Raw genomic sequence first — 19,513 nt, forward strand, 5'->3', positions numbered from 1 at the left:
GACGCCGACGGCGACGCCGACGCCGACGGCGACGCCGCTCAGGCTGGAAACGGGCCCCTAAGAGCTGCGCTCTAAAAAGGGGTGGGCTATCTTTCGGGGGTGGGGAATCTCTCGGGATATTACGGTACTTACTTCTTGGTAAGGACCGTGACCAGTCAGTTATGCAGTGGTCGGCTTTTGCTTTGATTAAAAAAAAAAACAATTTAATGCAGCCCTTTCGGAACCCTCTCTGGGTACCTTGCGGAAAGCCTGCTCTCGCTAAATGGCGGGGCGCAGATGTACGACGACCGCAGAGAGTGGCAAGGTGTCCCGACGGGGTAGCTTGCGTGGCCGCGGCACGTTCGCGCGCACAATCATTGAACCACCTGCGTGTCTGGCCGATGTAAGAAGAGCTGCATGAAAGGGTATTTCATACACATCTCCCGAAGTGCACTCTGTGTATTCTGTGCGGTCTCCGGTTTTGCAATGATCTGTAGAATCACAGGGATGGTTGATCCTACGACACAACCGCAAAAAGCTATTGGATGCACTGAAAACCACGAGTATATCGTACCGAGCAGGCACTATCTTAAGATTATGCTTGACGGTGTGCACATACGAAATCAAAACCGGCCTCGCCGTGGTCCTGTAACGGGGTTGATTCTGTACCCCTTAATTTTGTTCACAAGATTTTCGGTCACCTCAACCAGAGTGCCCTGAGGGAAACCCGCACTCTCCTGCTGCACTGCCTGCTTCTCGAAAGTTCTTCGGCACTGTGCCTGCAAGGCTTATTCAGAGCCACCTTTAGGCACTTAGAGGCAATGTTTTTTTACTATTTTTGAATTTATTAAAGTTAAATGGATATATACATTTTTTTTTTGAGCGTGGCCTATACATGCAGCAAATATGGTCCTTTTGTAGATTTAGCCCCAAGGTCCAGGAACTGTAATCGTCCTTTCCTTGGCTCCTCATGCGTTAATTTTAGGCCACTACAACATGTCGCAAACACCTCCAACACCTCTGTTACCTCTCTAGTTAATGTGTCAGCCTGTTACCAGACTGTGAAAATCTTCCACATATCCGAAGACTTTGAATCTGTTCTAGTCCACAAGTGTCTCAGATGGCTCTTCATAGGCACAAAGAAAGTGTTTCACAAAACAGCCGCATTACAATAGCCGATTCAGATGCCCCTCTTTTGCACAAAAAGATGAACTTCAAAAGAAACAAATGTATGGTTTGAGTAAAAAATGAAAATCTCCAGAAAATATTTAATGCGAATACCACAGGAGCTCTCGAACGGAAAAATGGCGTTATGTTCAATACACTCTCTGACAGACAAATACAGGGGCTCGTGAGGCACCGAATAAGAAAGGTCTTCAACGTCGACAACGAATGCAGTTCTCATTCTCTGCGCACGCTCTCTCAAAAATCGATGATGCGTTCGGAGTTTTGCACAATGAACAAAACACGCAACTCAAGAACTGTCAAATGCTTACATATGGAACCGGCCGCATGAAACTTCCCTGACATCTCGGTAACAATTGTCCTTAAGGGGATCCAAATTTTATAGGTTTTTGCGGTGAAAAAACTATCCAGTTGCAGATTGTTGTTGGCTTTGACACTTTTTAGCAGCCCATGTAGTTCCATGACAATGCGCATCTCTATAAAGCGGGCTTTCACCATTGCTAGTGATGATGGACTCACTTGCTCAATATTTTTATGTATGGCTCCTCTTTCCTTGGTAACGTAGGGGGCATACGGTGCGACCACGAAGCATTCATCCTTGTCCGAAATGAGCAACTTTAGGTTCTTGTCCAAGAAGCGGTCGACTATGCTGTTGGTCCTGAAGTGTTTTTTCGTTCGGACAAGAGACCCCTGGAGGATGTCCACGCTTTCAGCCACACATCTCGCTCTGTCATCAAGTTGGGCCTTGTCATTCATGCTACCTTCAAGTAAGTGAGTCCACCACCCTTAGCAAAGGTGGACGCCCGCGCTATGAAGTAGCGCAGTGTCATGGAACTATCTGACCTGCCAAAACGTGTCAAAGCAAGCAAGAAACTGCAACTGACGTTTTCTTCACCGCAAAACACTCTAAAATTGGGGTCCCTTAAGGGCTACCGTTACCGAAAGGAATTCATGGCAGTTTCAAGTGACTAGCTTCCTGTTTGAGCATTTTACCGTTCTTAAGTTGCGCGGTCCATTCATCATGCAAAGTTACCAATGAATCAACAATATTTTTAGAGAATGTGCGCAGGGAATACGAAGTGCGTTCTCTGTCGACGTTGAAGACCTTTTTTATTCGGTGCCTCACGAAACCCTGTTTTTTTCTGTCACAAAGTGCATTGTAGATAACGGTTTTCTTTTGTTCCAGAGCTGCTGTAGAATTAATGTCAAACATTTTCTGGATTTTTTTACTTTTTACTTAAATTGAACATATTGTTACGACGAATATAGATATATACAATGATTTAATTTACATTAGGTGAAGATTGAAAATGGCGGTTACAATCATCCAAAGCTCGTTGCCTCTGCCTCTTCTTCTTCTACTGTCCCCTCACGAAAACGTCCCTTCTTTTTCTTCTTAACATCACTCCCCCTCGGGTGGAAACGGCGTCCCGCCGTTTGATTAGGTGATGTATGGTTTCAGCCAGAGGACGTGAACAATTTGTACTTGACGATGGCGGTTATTTTGGGGAGGTTCGACGGGTTCCACTGTATAATTGACGTCACTTGTTCGGTTGAGGATCCTATAAGGACCGCATATCGAGGTAGTAGCTTCTGAGCAAGGCCGACTTGTCGCTGTGGGGTCCAGATCAGAACCAGGTCACCTGGTGAATAGGCGACGAAAGTGTGGGTGCTGTCATAACGGGCGCATTGCCGTTCCTGAGAATCAAGAGTTTGCAGGCGCGCAAGTTGTCGTGCCTCTTCAGCACGGCCTATGGCGTCCGATGCATAGTCGGAAAGTGAGGCTTCGGGGTGTAGCGGAAGCAGTGAGTCCAACATGAGGAGGGGTTCATGACCGAAAAGAAGATAGAAGGGAGAGTAGCCGGTTGTGTTATAAGGAGAGGAATTATATGCGAAAGTTACGTTAGGGTGTGCAACGTCCCAATTTTTGTGCTCGTGGGTAACGTACATTGCGAGCATGTCGGCAAGGGTCCGATTAAGGCGTTCTACGAGGCCGTTCGTCTGTGGATGGTAGGCTGTCGTTTTTTTGTGAAGAATGGAGCAGAGGTTCAAGATTTCACTTACGACGCGAGATATGAAGGGCCGTCCACGGTCGGACAAAAGTTCCCGAGGTGCTCCGTGCTTGAGGATGATGTCTTCGAGCAGGAATTGGGCGACGTCAACTGCCGTTCCGGTCAGGAGGGGCCTTGTGACTGCGTAGCGTGTGGTGTGATCGATCGCGACCGCTATCCAGCGATTACCAATTGAGGAAGTAGGGAAGGGACCAAGAAGGTCAACTCCTACGCGGTGAAAGGGCTGTTCAGGAGGATTCAGAGGTTGTAGAAATCCTGGAGGACGGGAGGAGGGTGTTTTTCGGCGCTGGCAGGAGTCACACGAGGTGACGTATCGCTTCACTGTTCTGTACATATTTGTCCAGTAAAATCGTTGCTTCGCTCGGGCGTAGGTTCTGACCACGCCCAGGTGACCGGATGATGGTGCGTCATGCAGCTCGGCGAGAATCGACGTTTGTAAGTGCTTGGGTATGACCAGAAGCCAAGAACAACCGTCGGGTTGAAAATTTTGTCGATATAGAACGCCATTTTGGAGAGAGTAGAGACTTGAAGAGGGTGTATTGGTGTTACCTCTCAGATCTGAAATGAGAGAGTGCAGCAGTGGATCGAGGTTCTGTTCCTGGGCAATGTCCAGAAGGTTCGAGATAGGAAGAACGGGAATATCGGTGTCTTCATTGATGTGGGTAGTAGAGTCCACGGGGTAACGGGATAGGCAGTCGGCGTCTTGATGGAGCTTCCCTGATTTATAGGTTATGGTGAAATCGTACTCTTGGAGTCGAAGAGCCCATCATCCAAGGCGGCCGACAGGATCTTTTATAGACGATAACCAGCTCAGGGCGTGATGGTCAGTGATTACAGAAAACTGGTGGCCAAACAGGTATGGCCGAAATTTTGTTATTGCCCACACAACCGCTAGACACTCCCGCTCGGTGATCGTGTAATTTTTTTCGGCTGAAGAAAGCGTGCGGCTAGCGTAAGCAATTACTCGGTTGTGTCCGGATTGAATTTGAGCCAAAATAGCACCGATCCCATGGCCACTGGCATCTGTGCGTAGCTCAGTGGGTGCGGAGTCATCAAAATGACCTAGAATGGGGCTGGTTGTTAGAGCAGTCTTTAAGCACGTAAACGCTCGTTCTTGGTCCGATTGCCATAAAAAAGGCGTGCCTTTTTTCAGAAGGTTGTTAAGTGGGCGGGCAGTATGTGCGAAGTGGTGTATAAAATGGCGGAAGTATGAAGACAATCCCAGAAAGCTACGGACATCCTTAGTGCAGCGCGGTCTTGGAAAGTGCTGAACAGCTGCTACTTTTTCAGGGTCTGGTTGAACGCCGGTTTTATCCACCAAATGGCCCAAAATTTTTATTTGACGACTGCCGAAGTGGCACTTGGACGAGTTTAATTGAAGGCCGGCGTTACAGAAAAGTTCGAGTACTTGGGCCAGGCGCGTGAGGTGAGAGGAAAATGTGATTGAAAAAATAATTACGTCGTCGAGATAACATAGGCAGGTTGTCCATTTTAAACCTTTAAGCAGGCGATCCATCATCCTCTCGAATGTCGCGGGGGCATTGCAAAGGCCGAATGGCATAACTTTAAATTCGTAGAGGCCATCTGGTGTAATAAATGCTGTTTTTTCTCGATCTGAATCGTCAACTGTAATTTGCCAATACCCCGAGCGGAGGTCGATAGTGGAAAAGTACTCGGCACCGTGCAAACAATGAAGCGTGTCATCAATACGTGGGAGTGGGTAAGCGTCCTTTTTTGTGATTTTGTTCAAGCGACGGTAGTCGACGCAGAACCTCCATGATCCATCTTTTTTCTTAGTCAATACAACGGGCGATGACCAGGGGCTAGAGGAAGGTCGAACAATGTCCTTCGAAAGCATGGTGTCAACTTCTTGTTGAATGACTCGGCGTTCGCTGGCTGACACTCGGTAAGATCTGTGGTGAACGGGAGTTGCGTGGCCGGTGTTGATGCGGTGTGTAGCAAGGGTCGTTTGGCCAAGGGGGCGGTTGTCAAAATCAAAGATGTCATGGAACTCCCATAGAAGATCTTGAAGGCGCTGTTGTTCGGAAGGGTCCAACGTGGAGTCTACCATGGTGAGTATGTTGAAAGGGTCCAGGGGACCTGGGCGGGTTGAATTAGAAGGGGTTGAAGGGTCTGTTGCAATAGTGGAGACGGTGGCCGTGTCTAGCGTTGAGCTTGTTGCTAAGGAAGCACCTTTTGGCAATACTTGTGTACTGGAACTAAAGTTAGCTATCCATACGTGGGTGCGGCCATTGGAAATTGGAACAATGCAGTGCGGGAGGGCATGCTGTTTTGCGAGAGATAGGTCCTTGTTAGGCGTTAGAACGTAATCTCCATTGGCAACAAAGTGATTTGAGTGAAGTTCAACGGTAATGGCGGCAAGCGGAGGAATCCGATGACTTCCAGTGGTGCATAATCTTGAAAGAATTGATTCAGACGTGTGGGCCGAGGTAGGAAGGTCGAGGGCAATGGTTCCTGTGGCGCAATCAATGAGGGCGGCGTGCGTTGACGAAAAATCCCATCCTAGAATCATAGCATGGGGGCAATTAGAAATCACGGTGAAGAGAACGCGAGTGGTTTCATTGTTTACGGTAATTTGAGCGCTGCACATTCCAAGAGGTGAGATAGCGCGGCTGTCTGCACCCCGGAGGAGCTTAGAATCCGGGGGCGTCAAAACCTTGTGAAGCTGGCGTCTAAGATCTTCTCTCATAATGGAGATGGCGGCACCGGTATCTACAAGCGTCAATATAGGAACGTGGTCTATTGAAACTAAAAGTTCGTTTTGTGTGTTGCTTATAGCTTCCTGTACAGGATTAATGGGCACGAGTTTTGGTGCAGCCCCACTTCGCGAGGCTGCACGGTTTAGTTTCCCGAAATGCGGTGGTCGTGGGTGGGGGATGTTGAGCGACGAGGCATGGGCGAGGGTGAGCGGCGAAGATAGGGGGAGGGGGAACGGCTGTATCGTGTGGGCAACCGGGGCTCGTGATCTTCATGAGGGTAGAGGTTGGCTGGTGGGCTGGAGTGACGTTGAAAGGACCGACGGTAGGCAGTCGATGAGAAAATGCGCGGTCCATCGTTGAATCGGCGGCGACAATACCGAGCAATATGCCCGATTCCATGACAGTGAAAACAGACGGGTCGGTCATCTGACGTCCTCCATGCGTTAGGATCACGTTGTGGACTCATAGAATTGGTGGATGGCAAGTGGTGGAGAGGACGAGGAGGCAGACGTCGGCTGTCTGGTCGTTCCGGAGGGACGAGCCGGTGGATTTCTCGTTGAACCAGCGCTTGAACAGCAGATACTGGAACTGCTGCACTACCTGAATCAGCAGGGAGAGCAGAGGTTTCTGTTGGCAGCATCGCTTCCAATTCACGGCGTACTATCCGGATGATTTGCCTCTCAAATATAGGCGGATCCTCACAGGTGGAAGTTGGTTTCGTGTTGGGCAGGCGTGTGAAGTTTGCTGTGATCCGGCGTTTTTTAGCCTCTTCAAAGCGCCTGCACTCTTGTATAACAACATCCACTGTGGCTCAATCTTTAAATACAATCAACTGGAATGCATCGTCGGCAATACCCTTAAGAATGTGAGTTACTTTGTCAGCGTTAGTCATGACAGGATCAGCCTTCTGACAAAGGGAAAGAAAATCTTGAATATACGTAATGTAGGATTTTGTGGGCGTTTGGACACGTGAAGCGAGCTTGCGCTTCGCGGAGAGCCTTCGACCAGTAGGATCGCCAAAGAGATGTTGTAGCTGTTCCTTACACATGTCCCAAGACGTAATAGTTTCCTCGTGGGTGAGGAACCAGGTTCGGGCTGTCTTGTAGATATAAAATGACGTTTGCAAGCATGATAGTTGGGTCCCACGTGTTATGGACGCTGATTCTTTCGTATAGGTGGATCCATTGTTCTACATCTTGATCCCCGGATCCGGTGAAGTTTCCAGGATCACGAGGGTGGGCAATGATAAGAGGGGAGGTGGGTTGCGACGGTGTGCCCTCCGGTGGGGTACTGCCAGATGCCGTGCTGCCGGAGGCCATTATGGTAGATGAGACGGGGAGCTGTCGGCTCCGGAGTTCCAGGTTGGTGGCGACGGAGAGGTAGATGGACGGACTGCACCTCCACCAAGATGTTACGACAAATATAGATATATACAATGATTTAATTTACATTAGGTGAAGATTGAAAATGGCGGTTACAATCATCCAAAGCTCGTTGCCTCTGCCTCTTCTTCTTCTCTTGTCCCCTCACGAAAACGTCCCTTCTTTTTCTTCTTAACAATATTTTTAAGGGGATCGATTTGTCCAAAAGAATCGGCATCTGCATAGGCTCTCGTGTGGCTCCGTTTTTGTGCAACATTTTTCAAAGTGACTGCGGAAGAGCCATCACAGAGAAATGCTGGACTCGAACAGATTCAAAGTTTCCGAATATGAGAATGATTTTACAGACTGACACACTAACTATTGACGTGAAGGAGGTGTTGAAGGTCTTTTTGTTATGTTGTAGTGGCTTAAAATTCAGGCTTGACCAACCAAGAGAAGGACGATTGCAGTCTCTGGATATTGTGTTAAGTCTACAGAAGTTCCATATCCGCTGAATGAATCAGCCACGTTAAAAAAAGAAAGATCTATACTTCCGCCTAACTCCCCCTATTCAAAGAGTATTAAAATGAAGCATTGCCTCTATGTATGTAGAGGCGGCTCTCAAGAAGTCTTGCAAGCAGGGTGCACAAAAAGGTTTCGAGAACTATGTGGCGCGGCTAAAGAGAGCGGGTTTCCCTCAGAAAACCCTGGTTTAGGTGGCAGAAAGCCTGGCAAAAAAATTAAAGGGATACAGAATCAACCCTGCTGCAGCAATTCGGCAAGGTAGGTATTAATTCTGTATATGTGCATCGGTCAGGCATAATATTAAGAAAGTGACCGCTCCGTACGATGTACCCGTGACTTTCTCTGCTCCCAATATGTTGTGGCGTTTCTGCCGAAGGATCAACAATCCCAGGGATTCTACCGACCCTTGCAAAAGCCAGGCACCGCACCAAATACACCAAAGGCACTATGGGATTACTTTATGAAACTGCCCTGTCATGCTCGTGCGCGCCAGCATGCTGCTGCCACGCAAGCTACCCTGTCAAGACACCTTGTCACTCACTGCAATCGTTTCCCATGCGTCTAGTCATTTAGCAGCTACAGGTTTTTGGCTAGGTATCCAGATAGTGTTTGTAGACAGTTAGATGGAGCTTTTAACATCAAAGCAAAGAGCGACAATTCAGTAAGGGACACGTCGCTGCTATAATCGGCAAATGAGCACTCTTTTTTGTTACGTGGGTTACACCGAAATTAGATGTGACTGTTTGTTTTACAACGTATGTTTTTTTTTCAAATAAAAGTTAGTTGCAAGGGTGTTCATGCCTATTTACTTCATTATCCTTTTTTTGTTTTTTTTTTGTTTTGCGCTTACCTACGTTACTTAATTATTGGGTCGTCGCGTAACCACCATTCGTTGAATTTAACGAGACGTAAGCCCGCAAATATTTAGCGGGTGGGCTTTGCTGTCTTGTTTTTCGCGTCACTCTTGAATGTCGCAACTTTATGTTGATCTTTCCCTAGACAGGCAAGGCTTTAACATAGTACGCATTCTGCGTTATGAAGAAACTCACCGCGCTTATCGAATTAATCTTGCTACGCGCCAAAGTTGGACACTTAAAACATAAAGTAGGTGAGAGAGAGGAAGAGAGAAAGACACATAAAACTGACATTAAACGAGAATAACAATACATAAATATTATAATTACCTAGCTGCCGATGTAAGTTTTCATCTTGTAGTTTTCAACTGACCAAGGCCCTTTACCAGTTTAGATATTTCAGTAAAGTCCAATTTTTTATTCCCATTAACGGTCGCCCATAGATCCAAAGGCTTTAAATACATTTAAAATACCAGCACACTTAATCTTTGACATTTAAAGACTTGTTTCATTTTTAAATCAACAACCACTTTAGGTTTAAGACGGGAATTTGTGTAGACTTTTACTAATAACCTGACTGAAAACGGACAGTGAAAAGTAACACTATTTTTTTCAGTGGCACTTGGGATTCTTTAAAACGGAATACACGCCACCCAGAAGAGGGTTTGACAGTTTCTTCGGCTATTATACGGGTACAAGCGATTACTACAACCACACCGCTGGAACTGTAAGTAAAAAGGACGATAAAATGAAAGGCGTTCACAAATCTCTGTATTGGAAACTGAGCGCAGCTTTTGAGGAGGAGGAGGGGCGGTTTTGGAGGGGAGGGTATGCCTCTCCTCCTCCACTGTACCCTCCTCCCTTCCACCTCTCCTCCCCTTTCCCACCCTCTCCCTACGCTCCTCCTCCTGCTCCTACTCCCCCTCCTCCCCTCCTCCTCCTTTTCTCCTCCTCTCCTTCTGCCCCTGAATTTGTTCATGGGTAACGTGACAAGAGGTTGTGATGTCATTTCCCCCCTAACTTTAGCAGGGTAACTGAATTGGTGTTGAGGTCATGTGACATGAATTTCCCCGCTAAATTTAGCGGGAAAACATCTCATAATGCAACGCGCGCGGTTTCGCCAACGGCGACGCCGCTCAACCCGGAAACAGGCGCCTTAGAGCTGCGCTCTAAAACATGCGAATAAAGTTGAGTGAACTAAACATCTGCCCGATATATAACAAGCTGACCACTTGAACGGATCCTCCTGAAGGCCTCAAATTTGCTGCTGACGTAACACTGATAAACTGGGATTATACAGGACGTGAAAAACGAGCTGTAACTCTTAGCGAAGTGTAGATGCGCATCTAAGGCCTTCCTCCGTTCAGCGCAAGCCTTTTATGTAATTTTCAATAAGCTTCAGCTTCTCCTGCTTTGTTTGGGCGAATTGACAACGACAGTACTCCCTGACTTCGTAAACCATTTGGAGACTACTTACAGGACCACATTGGACTCGACCTCCGAGACAACGAGACGCCCGTGTTCAATGAGACCGGGCACTACAGTACCGATCTCTTCACCAACAGATTCGCTTCCCTCGTTATAAACCGAAACAAATCGAAGGTATTATTTTTCCATCATACTTGCGTAGTAACTCAATTACAGTATTTGAATTACTGTAATTTATTTACTTTTCTTCGTAATTTCAAATCGTATTTAATTACTTTCGGCAAAAAATTGCAATTGTTATATAATGCTTCCTACATCAGTAATTGCCAAATTTCAGTCACAATTACAATTACTTTCGGAAGACTTTGTGGAGCCGACGGAACCTCTCTGAAAGCCTCAGCGCTCGCACAAGCGGCCTGGCGCTCGGTGACACACTCGCACACATAGACACGCACGCACATACACGGACAACAAAAATAATATTGCGTTTGTTGTTTTGTTGCTTACACTGCGGGCTGTGAGACAACCCTCTTTGCAGTCTACCTCAACGGCGCCGTGTGGCGCCGTCTGCGGAGCGAGCAGAAAACAATAGCATAAACATTCCAAAAACATTGAAAGGAAAAACAAAATTTTTTTATTCAGCTTTCAGCCGAGCGTAATAATTTTAATTGTCTATGAATTTTTTTTGCCAGTTTTATACGTTCTTTTTCCAGTACTGTCACAGAATTGTATCTCTGTTGGTTTTACTTCTGATATTATTTGCATAAGCATTTTGGAGACTGACCTGGCACCTGTGAATACTGTCAGCAGTGATTCGGAAGCCCCGATTTGGTTCTTATATATTTTTGAACCATTAGGATTTTAACTCAATGTAAATAATTTACAATACCGTGATGTTTGTATGTGAATGCCGTCGTACTAGCGCGTGTTGATTTCTGTTTTATATAAATACTTGTAAAATATTAATATATGAATTGTCGCATTTTGTTATTGTTGCATGTGATTGTTGCATGTCAACCCAATTTTTTCTGTAGCGGTCTGGCGTCTTCCAGCATAGGAACTAATTTATTATTATTTCTTTAAAATATAAGAACGTAGTACTTTATTGCCCCAAACTGTCAAGTTCTAGCATGAATTTAACAAAATTCATAAAAGGAAAGTACAATACGTTGCATTTATCCAGCGATGCAGAAGCCTCCTCAGACATTGGGGCAACGAATGAACAAATACTTTGCATTTGATACGACTCGTTTCAAGTTATATGGCCCAGGGTCGCTTTCAGAAGTAAATAATTGTAAAGTAATTGCATTACTTTTTAAATTATTTCGTAATTGTAATTAATTACTTTTCACGCATTAGTAATTGTAATTGTCGGAAACCGATTTTGAAATGAAGCAATTGTAATTCAATTACATTTTGAAATTAATTTACAGATGTATGTTCTCTATACATTAAAGGGGTCAAAATGAGCGCTCTTAGAAGCATACCGTGTGTTTCGGTGAAGAATTAAAAAACATTCCTACCAGTAGGGTGGTTGAGATATTAAGACTTCGGGATCAAAGAACAAGCCACGACGGACGTCAGAGATTGCGAAATAATTAACTAAAGATTACTAATTACATATTAGTTAGTGAATATGAACGTTTAATTTCAATTACAAACAGGCTGAGCACCATTGAAAGCCCCTAAATCTGTCAAATTTAGGAATACTTAAAGCACTTGTGAAGCGTTGGATTTTGCTAAAATTTCTTCTTGTGTGACAGGCACAACGCTGGCGGTGCAAATACGTTGATGATATTCTTATCATCCGCATTTCCTCATTTCTGCATTTCCTTATTGCCAGACATGCGCCTGCTGCGTAAGTTGTAACTTTAGAGCAACCCCATGCTTCGCACGTGCTTTAAGTCTTCATAAAGTTCACTGATTGGGGGGATTTCGGTGGCTCTCAGTAAGTTTCTAATAGGCTACTTTAAAATATCCCTCCATGCAACATTTCGCGCGTTGAACGCTAGGAACCAGTTGGCCACGAAGCGGAGTGGCATGGTTTCGGTTTCGAACAGACCGCCGCTGTCTGTACTCCTGCAATCAAGCACGTGAACATTCAAGCCTGCCTAATTTGTTCTCACGCGCATGCGAACGTGCACGAACGGCAGGGGCATCAGCAGGGACGTTTCAATGTATCCTATGCTTGCCTACGTTTGCCCAGAATCCGGCACATTGGGAACCCCAGAGACAGTGTCAATTGTTTTTTGGTATATCTCAAAAACGCCTACAGTACTGTACACTTCTAGAAAGTCGCAGCAATGAATACACAAGCAGCGTGCCGCGTTACGATATGATGGTCATGAAAAATCTAAAACTGAAATCAAAACTAAGTGGCCAACTGGTACCCAGAATAATTTATGCCACCATGCCACCAGGGGCATTTAGATTTGGCAAAAGATCTAGTGGAACCCTATATTTACCTTTTTCTAAGTAAAAAAGTTCATTAATACATCTTAGTTAATTATCTATCTAATAAGTATTTTTGCAATCCCTGATGTGGTTTAGTGGTTCAGTCATCTTTATCCAGCTGAAGCTTCAGTGGATTCACCCCTTAATAGTCTCGCTTTCTTATGGACAAAATATACGTCTAGCAAACTGCAAAGAAAGAACATCGGTTTACTGGCGAATGCAGGCGTTTATTTTACAACCTTGCGGAAGTCGACTATTTTGACTAAAACGGGAATTCACGGAACAACTCGAACCCCAAGCCCGGAAAGAATATCAAGGAAAAGTCGCATTGTGTTAGCTGGGCTCCGTTGCTTCATTCTCCACTAAACCCAAGGTGCGCTCGTTAGACTACGCTTTGTGGTAAAATCCATTATCGCAAAAACGACCGAGCTATCAAAACAGGCGTCGCGGTATAATAAACTCAAGATAAAGTTCACAAGATTACATAAAAATTCCTCTTGCTACAAAGGCACGAAGGAATCTGGAGCGACTGCTCTCCCGCAAAGCACTTGTGAGAACCAATCGTTGCAATATACGGAGGGAGCTCGAGGTGCTGCAAGGTTCATAATATGTAGATTATATTCCACACGCAAAAACAAAAAAAAAATGGAGGATGGTCACTTAGGTCACAACTAATTACTCCACTTTTCACTCGATCCACGTGAAAATTCGTTATAAACAAATGTAAAAAAGTTGTTGATTAAAATTATTCTAGTGAAATCGGTGATGGTATTTATACATTCGTTCAAACCAAGAAGACTCTCCATTTTTTTAGTGGCGCTGTCAGAAAACGCATTTAAAGTCACCACTACAAATCGTTAAACTGACCTTAGATTATGAAGGACAAAAACGATTAAAAAAACTTCCAAAAATGCTTAAACATTACCATCTGGTGGGTGGTAAACAACAGCGAACATGTTCTGGTTTTAATGCAAGCACAATACTTCAACATCTTCCGTTATAAAAACATAGTAAAAAGATCACCGATTACACATTTTTTGTCACGAGAGCCAATCCTCCGCCACGCTTTTATGTACGATTTAAGATGTGAGTGTTATAAGATGGTAAGCTAGAAATCAAAATGTTCAGTGTATCATGTTTCGGTAAACATACTATCATAAAAAAGCACCAAACTAGTGATGAAAAATAAATAAAAACTTCAAGGTTTTTCTTTTATTTACCGATTCACTGTGCACTTAAATGCAAACAATTCAAATAGGAGCCACTTTCTCAAGTTTGCATATTAGTTCGTTAGGCAGCAATGGGAAGTTGTTCGCCATAAAGGAGAGAAACACTTTATGAAACAGAAAAGGGAAGTACGACCGGTCTAGCTACTAAAACGGAACAGGTCATCCTCGCTCCTCACTACAATTGCTCAGTCATCATCTGGCCTTCGTACCACAAAACTTCCCTTGCGATGCCATAAATACCAAAAAACAGTCCCTTTAGCCCACTTTTTTGCCTGCCAGAGGAGTGCCCTGTTTTTCTAGTCATATTTTCAACAAAAAAACACATCGGGCTTGGTTCCCCGCAGCTTTTTTTTTTGCTTGTTTTGCATTTACTGTTTTCTCTAGGTTTGTATGGCAAAGCGGATGATAATGTGCGGCCGCTTATCGGGTTTCGCAGGCAATCTGTGTATAGTAACCACCTCGTTAACTGTTAGGTGTCGAAGCTGCAATCTGGACACTGACTCAGTGACCTTATCAAGCATGTTCTCATTTTCCGTTTTGATAATGCCATGAGAGAGATATTCTGGAGGATTATGTGCAAAACCCAAGAGAATGATAACGCCGTGAATCTCGAGGTTTAGTTTCCTTGATTGTCACTGAAGATCGCTGATTTCATTTTCCAATCGCTCGATTTCTTTAGCCGGGCTCGCGTTTCCAGCAGCGTCTATACGTTTTCAAAACTTTTTAATTATTTTGTGATACCAAACTTGGTTTCTGAGGACGTCATCATACTTGTCTGACGCGTCTTGAAATTTCTTTTTTGATGTTGTCAACAGTCGTAGTTAAAGTAGTGTTGTTGTCGTTGTTGTTACTCCCGGTGGTGTGGGAGGCAGGTTCTGCTCCGATGGTCTGGAGCGTGGTGGCACGAACATCGCTGAGTGACAGGTCGGCTCACTACTTGAATAGTACTATGTACATTTATTTACACTCAAGTTACAAGTCCCAACTTGGGAGACCATCCTGCATCGTCTAAAGTCTCGACCCCCGTCCCCGATTTCTCTCCGTCAAATCCAAAGTCCGAATTCCACAAAATTCTCTCCGCGCTCTTTTTGTAGGCCCGTAGGGGCCTCCTTTCCCCCGAGGAACCGACCAATCTCTTCAAATTCCACCACTCACACGTGGTACACTCTTCTCCAGTGGTCGGCAAGCTGCCATCCTGGCGCTCCAACCGCCAAACCTAAATTCCTTGTAGAGTTGTTCTCTGCAATTTTCCCAGTCTGACTGGCGCCAACCGCTAAATTATTGAATCGGGCAAAGAGAGACAATTTTACACTAAGCGGAAAAACCCTCTATATACAGGCACATTCGGCTAAAAGCCGCAAGCAGCTGCAAGAACGGGCTGTCCCAAGGATCTGTCCGAGAAGACTCCCGAAACCCGAGACGTTTCTTAACGACCGGCGGGGGAACCGCTCTCGCATCTCGGCCGCTCTGCCCACGCAAACGCTCCCTCCAAAACGCCGACACCCACAAAGAAAGCTAAAAAAAAAAAAAAAATGCTGACGCAACTCGGGAAAGTTGTAACAAAAGAAAACACCTTATAATAAGCATGATTTCTATATACTTAACTCCTCTCCACCAAGACTGTTGCGTTGACACTTGATGTAAGCGCAACATAAATTCCTTCCTCGAATATCGCACTGGAAAATATTCGAACCGACCGCTTGGCCCACAATTAACCAAAACCATCCACGTCAACATTACGCTCTAAAAGTTCACCAAGCGCTCATCCTTAAATGTCAACAGAATCAAACGGTATTGATAAAAAAAAGATTCATCATCATCATCATCTGGGCACAAACCACAATGGGTCCAAAATAAAAAAAAATAATTGTCATGATAGGTGTTGCATTCAAAGTCAAACTGCCACCAACGATCACACAGAAGTTGGACCCACTCCTGTACATTCCAGGGTCCCGCAATATCAGTGGTGGGAGCTCTCAAAACTATGGCATAATGACCACGCCCTAATCATGCCTGTTTAGCCTCGACGTGCTTACCAACGGTAAAGCTACGAAACACGTTTCAATTACGTGCGTACACTCAAACTTCTCCCGCAGAGAATAAAAACCGAACACAAAAAATATATATTTCGTGCAATATAATATATTGAGGGGCCAACCGAAGGCCAAAAGAACAATGAATCAGGGGGGCCGTGACATAAATGTAGACTAAAAGTGAAATAAAAACCTAGTAGCCTGGCTAGCTAACCCCCTAATCGCGGCCGTTTTGTCGTCCATCTCGTCGCCGTTAAAGACGTTCTGAGGACTGCCTGGGGCGGTGCGCAGTCAGTCGCTTCCGCGACACTCGCTGATCCCGAGCTCAAACTTGAAGTCTGCTGTTCACGCGTGCGAGCTCTGGGCACTGACCGGTGTGGCCTCCTCCTCTCCCTTGTGCTCATTTCGCACCTGCCGTTCCCGCAGCACCTTGCGTCCAGACTCCCCCTTCTGGAGTCGTTTGACTCAACCTTTTTCCTGGGAGTCGCCCTGCGATGCACCGCCGTCTTGACCTTCGGCGACGACAGGGCCGCGGTCCCGAAGTCGGTGCCTCTCCGCAGTCGGAGCTTCCGTCTCGACGCTTGGATCGGAAGGATCAAGACCCTTTCCGCCGTCCTCTCGCCGTCGTCCACGTTCTCGCCGCGGTCGTCTGCGTCATAGCCCGGAGCCGATGCAGGGTCGGACCCGGGGCGCCTCTCGAGCGCCGACTCCGACCTGTCGCTGCGCCCCTTGCGCAGCTGCTTGTTTCCAGCCTGGGACGGCGCTTGCCTATCCCAGTGCTGCGGTGGCCGGTGCACCGGGGTAACCTGGATCCCTGCGCTCGAGGTCGCCAACCAGGTGCGTCCCCTCGTCGCCGCCGTCACCTTCGCTCCCGCTCTCGCCTCCTTGCGTCACCGGATCACCTGTGGGTGCTTCTGTCTCGTCGGCGCCAGCTCTCCTATTAATGGGCTTCACCTCGCGGCCGCCGCGGTCATCGCCGTATGCGTTCTCCTCGCAGTCTTCTTCCGGATCTTCACCCTTCTCCCGCTGAAGCAAGGTTTCGGGCCACCCGTCGTCGTCGTCCGTTTTCCCGGTGGGCTTGGGGTACCCCCTGCCCGTCTGGACCGCCGGCTCGACCTCGATGTCGCCGCAGTCATCGCTGTACGCGTCTGTCTTCTCGGTGGGTTTGGAGTGCCCCTTGTCCGTTTTGACAACCGCATCGGATGCGCCGCCCGCTCCGACTCGGCCCTTGTCTTTCCTACCGCGGCGCGACTTCTCTTCTGCCTGCTTAAGATTAAATTGGGCGATCTCGAGCCTGGCTTTTAGAGCTGCAATTTTTAGCTCAAACGCGTTATCGCTCTCACTCCCTTCGCCGCCGTCAACGTCGCTCACGCTTTCGAAACGGGCCTCGAGGTTCACCTGCTCCGGGCATGTCGTCCAGGGCAGCAGGTGACTCTCCCAGTCCACTAGGTGTTGTTCGCCCGTCTTGACGACCGCCTCAGATTTTCCGCTCAATCCAACCTGGCCCTCATCTTTCCCACCGCGGCGCCAATTCTAATCGTCCTGATTAGCGTAAAATTTCGCTATCTCGGGTTTGAGTCTTAACGATGCAATTTTTAGCTGGAGAGCGTTCTCCCTTTCACTCCCTCCCCCTTTTGATACGTCATCCAACATCGCCCGGCTCTTATCACCGTTCTTACACGTTGTACCTCGAGTTCCTTTAGTCCTCGAACGCGACACCACTGACACGCGAAACCCGGAGAAAACAGAAATGAGTCCCACCTGTGTCAGTGCGCCGCACCTGAGGCGATGACTCTCCGGTGTCGCTGGACGTCACCCGCCTAAGTTGGTCTTGGGTTCGGGCCCGGCTGGTCCGTTCTTCTTGTCGTAACACCACGCAAACTCTCACGTTGACGATGCTGCGTCGTCGCTGTGTTTTGGGCCGTAACCCACGAAGCTTCTCGCGTGGATGTTGCTCCGTCCACTCGTTCTCTTCGGGTCGTAACCCACAAGGCCTCTCACGAGGATGTCGCCTTGTTCACATCGGGTCGAAACCCACGAGGCCTCTCACGGGGATGTCGCGTTCTTCTCTTCGGGTCGAAACCCACCAAGACCTTTCACGTGGATGTCGTCCTGGTCACTTCGGGCCGGAGCCCACGAGGCTTCTCACGTGGATGTTGCCTCGTCCACCGTTGACGTCGGGTCGGAACCGCTGAGACCTCTCACGGGGACGTCGTCCTGCTCACTTCGGGCCGGAGCCCACGAGGCTTCTCACGTGGATGTTGCCTCGTCCACTTGTTGACGTCGGGTCGAAACCCCCAAGACCTCTCACGGGGATGCCGTCTTGGTCACTTCGGGCCGGAGCCCACGAGGCTTCTCACAGGAATGCTGCCTCGTCCGCCGTTGAGCCGAAGCTCACGTACTTGCCCGCAGGTCGCCGCCACGTCGTCTCACCGGAAATCGCGCCACCATCCTGTCGACTGCGCCAGTTAAAGTAGTGTTGTTGTTGTTGTTGTTGTTCCTCCCCGTGGTGTGGGAGGCAGGTTCCGCTCCGATGGTCTGGAAAATGGTGGCACGAACGTCGCTGAGTGACGGGTCGACTCACTGCTTGAATAGAACTATGTGCATTTATGTACACTCTAGTTAGAAGTCCCAGCTTGGGAGACCATCCTTCATCGTCTAAAGTGTCGACCCCCGTCGCCAATTTCTCTCCATCAACTCCAAAGTCCGAATTCCACAAAATCCTCTCCGCACACTTTTTGTAGGCCCTTATAGGGCCTCCTTTCCCCTGAGGAACCGACCAATCTCTTCAAATTCCGCCACTCACACGTGGTACACTGTTCTCCAATGGTCGGCGAGCTGTCATCCTGGCGCTCCAGCCGCCAAACCTAAATTCATTGTAGAGTTGTTCTCTGCGATTTTCCCAGTCTGACTGGCGCCAACCGCTAAATTATTGCATCGGGCAAAGAGAGACGATTTTACACTAAGCGGCAAAACCCTCTATATACAGGCGCATTCGGCTAAAAGCCGCAAGCAGCTGCAAGAACGGGCTGTCCCAAGGATCTGTCCGAGCAGACTCCCGAAACCCGAGACGTCTCTTAACGACCGGCGGGGGAACCGCTCCCGCTTCTCGGCCGCTCTGCCCACGCAAACGCTCCCTCCAAAACGCCGACACCCACAAAGGCTAAAAAAATACAATGCCGACGCAACTCAGGAAAGCTCTAACAAAAGAAAACACCTTATAATAGGCATGATTTCTATATACTTAACTGTCGTTTTCAGGGGTTTTATGCTTTCCATCTTACGGTTTATATCCGCAAGTAAGTTCGCTACATTAAGGTCAGGTTTATTTTTTCCTGCCTGCGCTCCCCCCCCCCCCCCCCACCCTCCCCCTGATTCTCCTCGTTTGCATCGTTGGCACCGCCAAGACTTCTTTAAACCGTACCCTTCAGATTTGTACGTTATCTTGGTTACAGCGGAGCAATAGCCCAAGTGGTAGAAGCAGTCGCATTCTGAATACGTAAAGGCATTTTCATTACTGCCGACTTCGGAGCGACATTTTAAACAAACATCATCTTTCTCCGAAATCTTCGAGAAGCACAACAAAGCAAGAAACGATTCAAAATAAACGGATTTTTTGCAGCAGGAACAACAACAATCAGTCAATGCACTTTTATATAAAATAAAATTCAGG

At 47.1% G+C, this 19,513-nt stretch overlaps 1 protein-coding gene across 1 annotated transcript in view; it reads left to right on the forward strand.

Annotated features, from left to right (window-relative positions):
* LOC8034772 (arylsulfatase B-like) overlaps positions 1 to 19,513 on the forward strand; it is a 53,975-nt gene that overhangs the window by 15,691 nt on the left and 18,771 nt on the right. The window contains exons 4-5 of the mRNA XM_040210838.3: positions 9,313 to 9,423; positions 10,176 to 10,298. Coding sequence (XP_040066772.3) covers positions 9,313 to 9,423; positions 10,176 to 10,298 — 234 coding nt within the window. The remainder of the gene's footprint in view (positions 1 to 9,312; positions 9,424 to 10,175; positions 10,299 to 19,513) is intronic.

The sequence above is a fragment of the Ixodes scapularis genome, unplaced genomic scaffold, assembly GCF_016920785.2.
Source record: "Ixodes scapularis isolate PalLabHiFi unplaced genomic scaffold, ASM1692078v2 PGA_scaffold0__279_contigs__length_252992795, whole genome shotgun sequence".
Classification (NCBI taxonomy): domain Eukaryota; kingdom Metazoa; phylum Arthropoda; class Arachnida; order Ixodida; family Ixodidae; genus Ixodes; species Ixodes scapularis.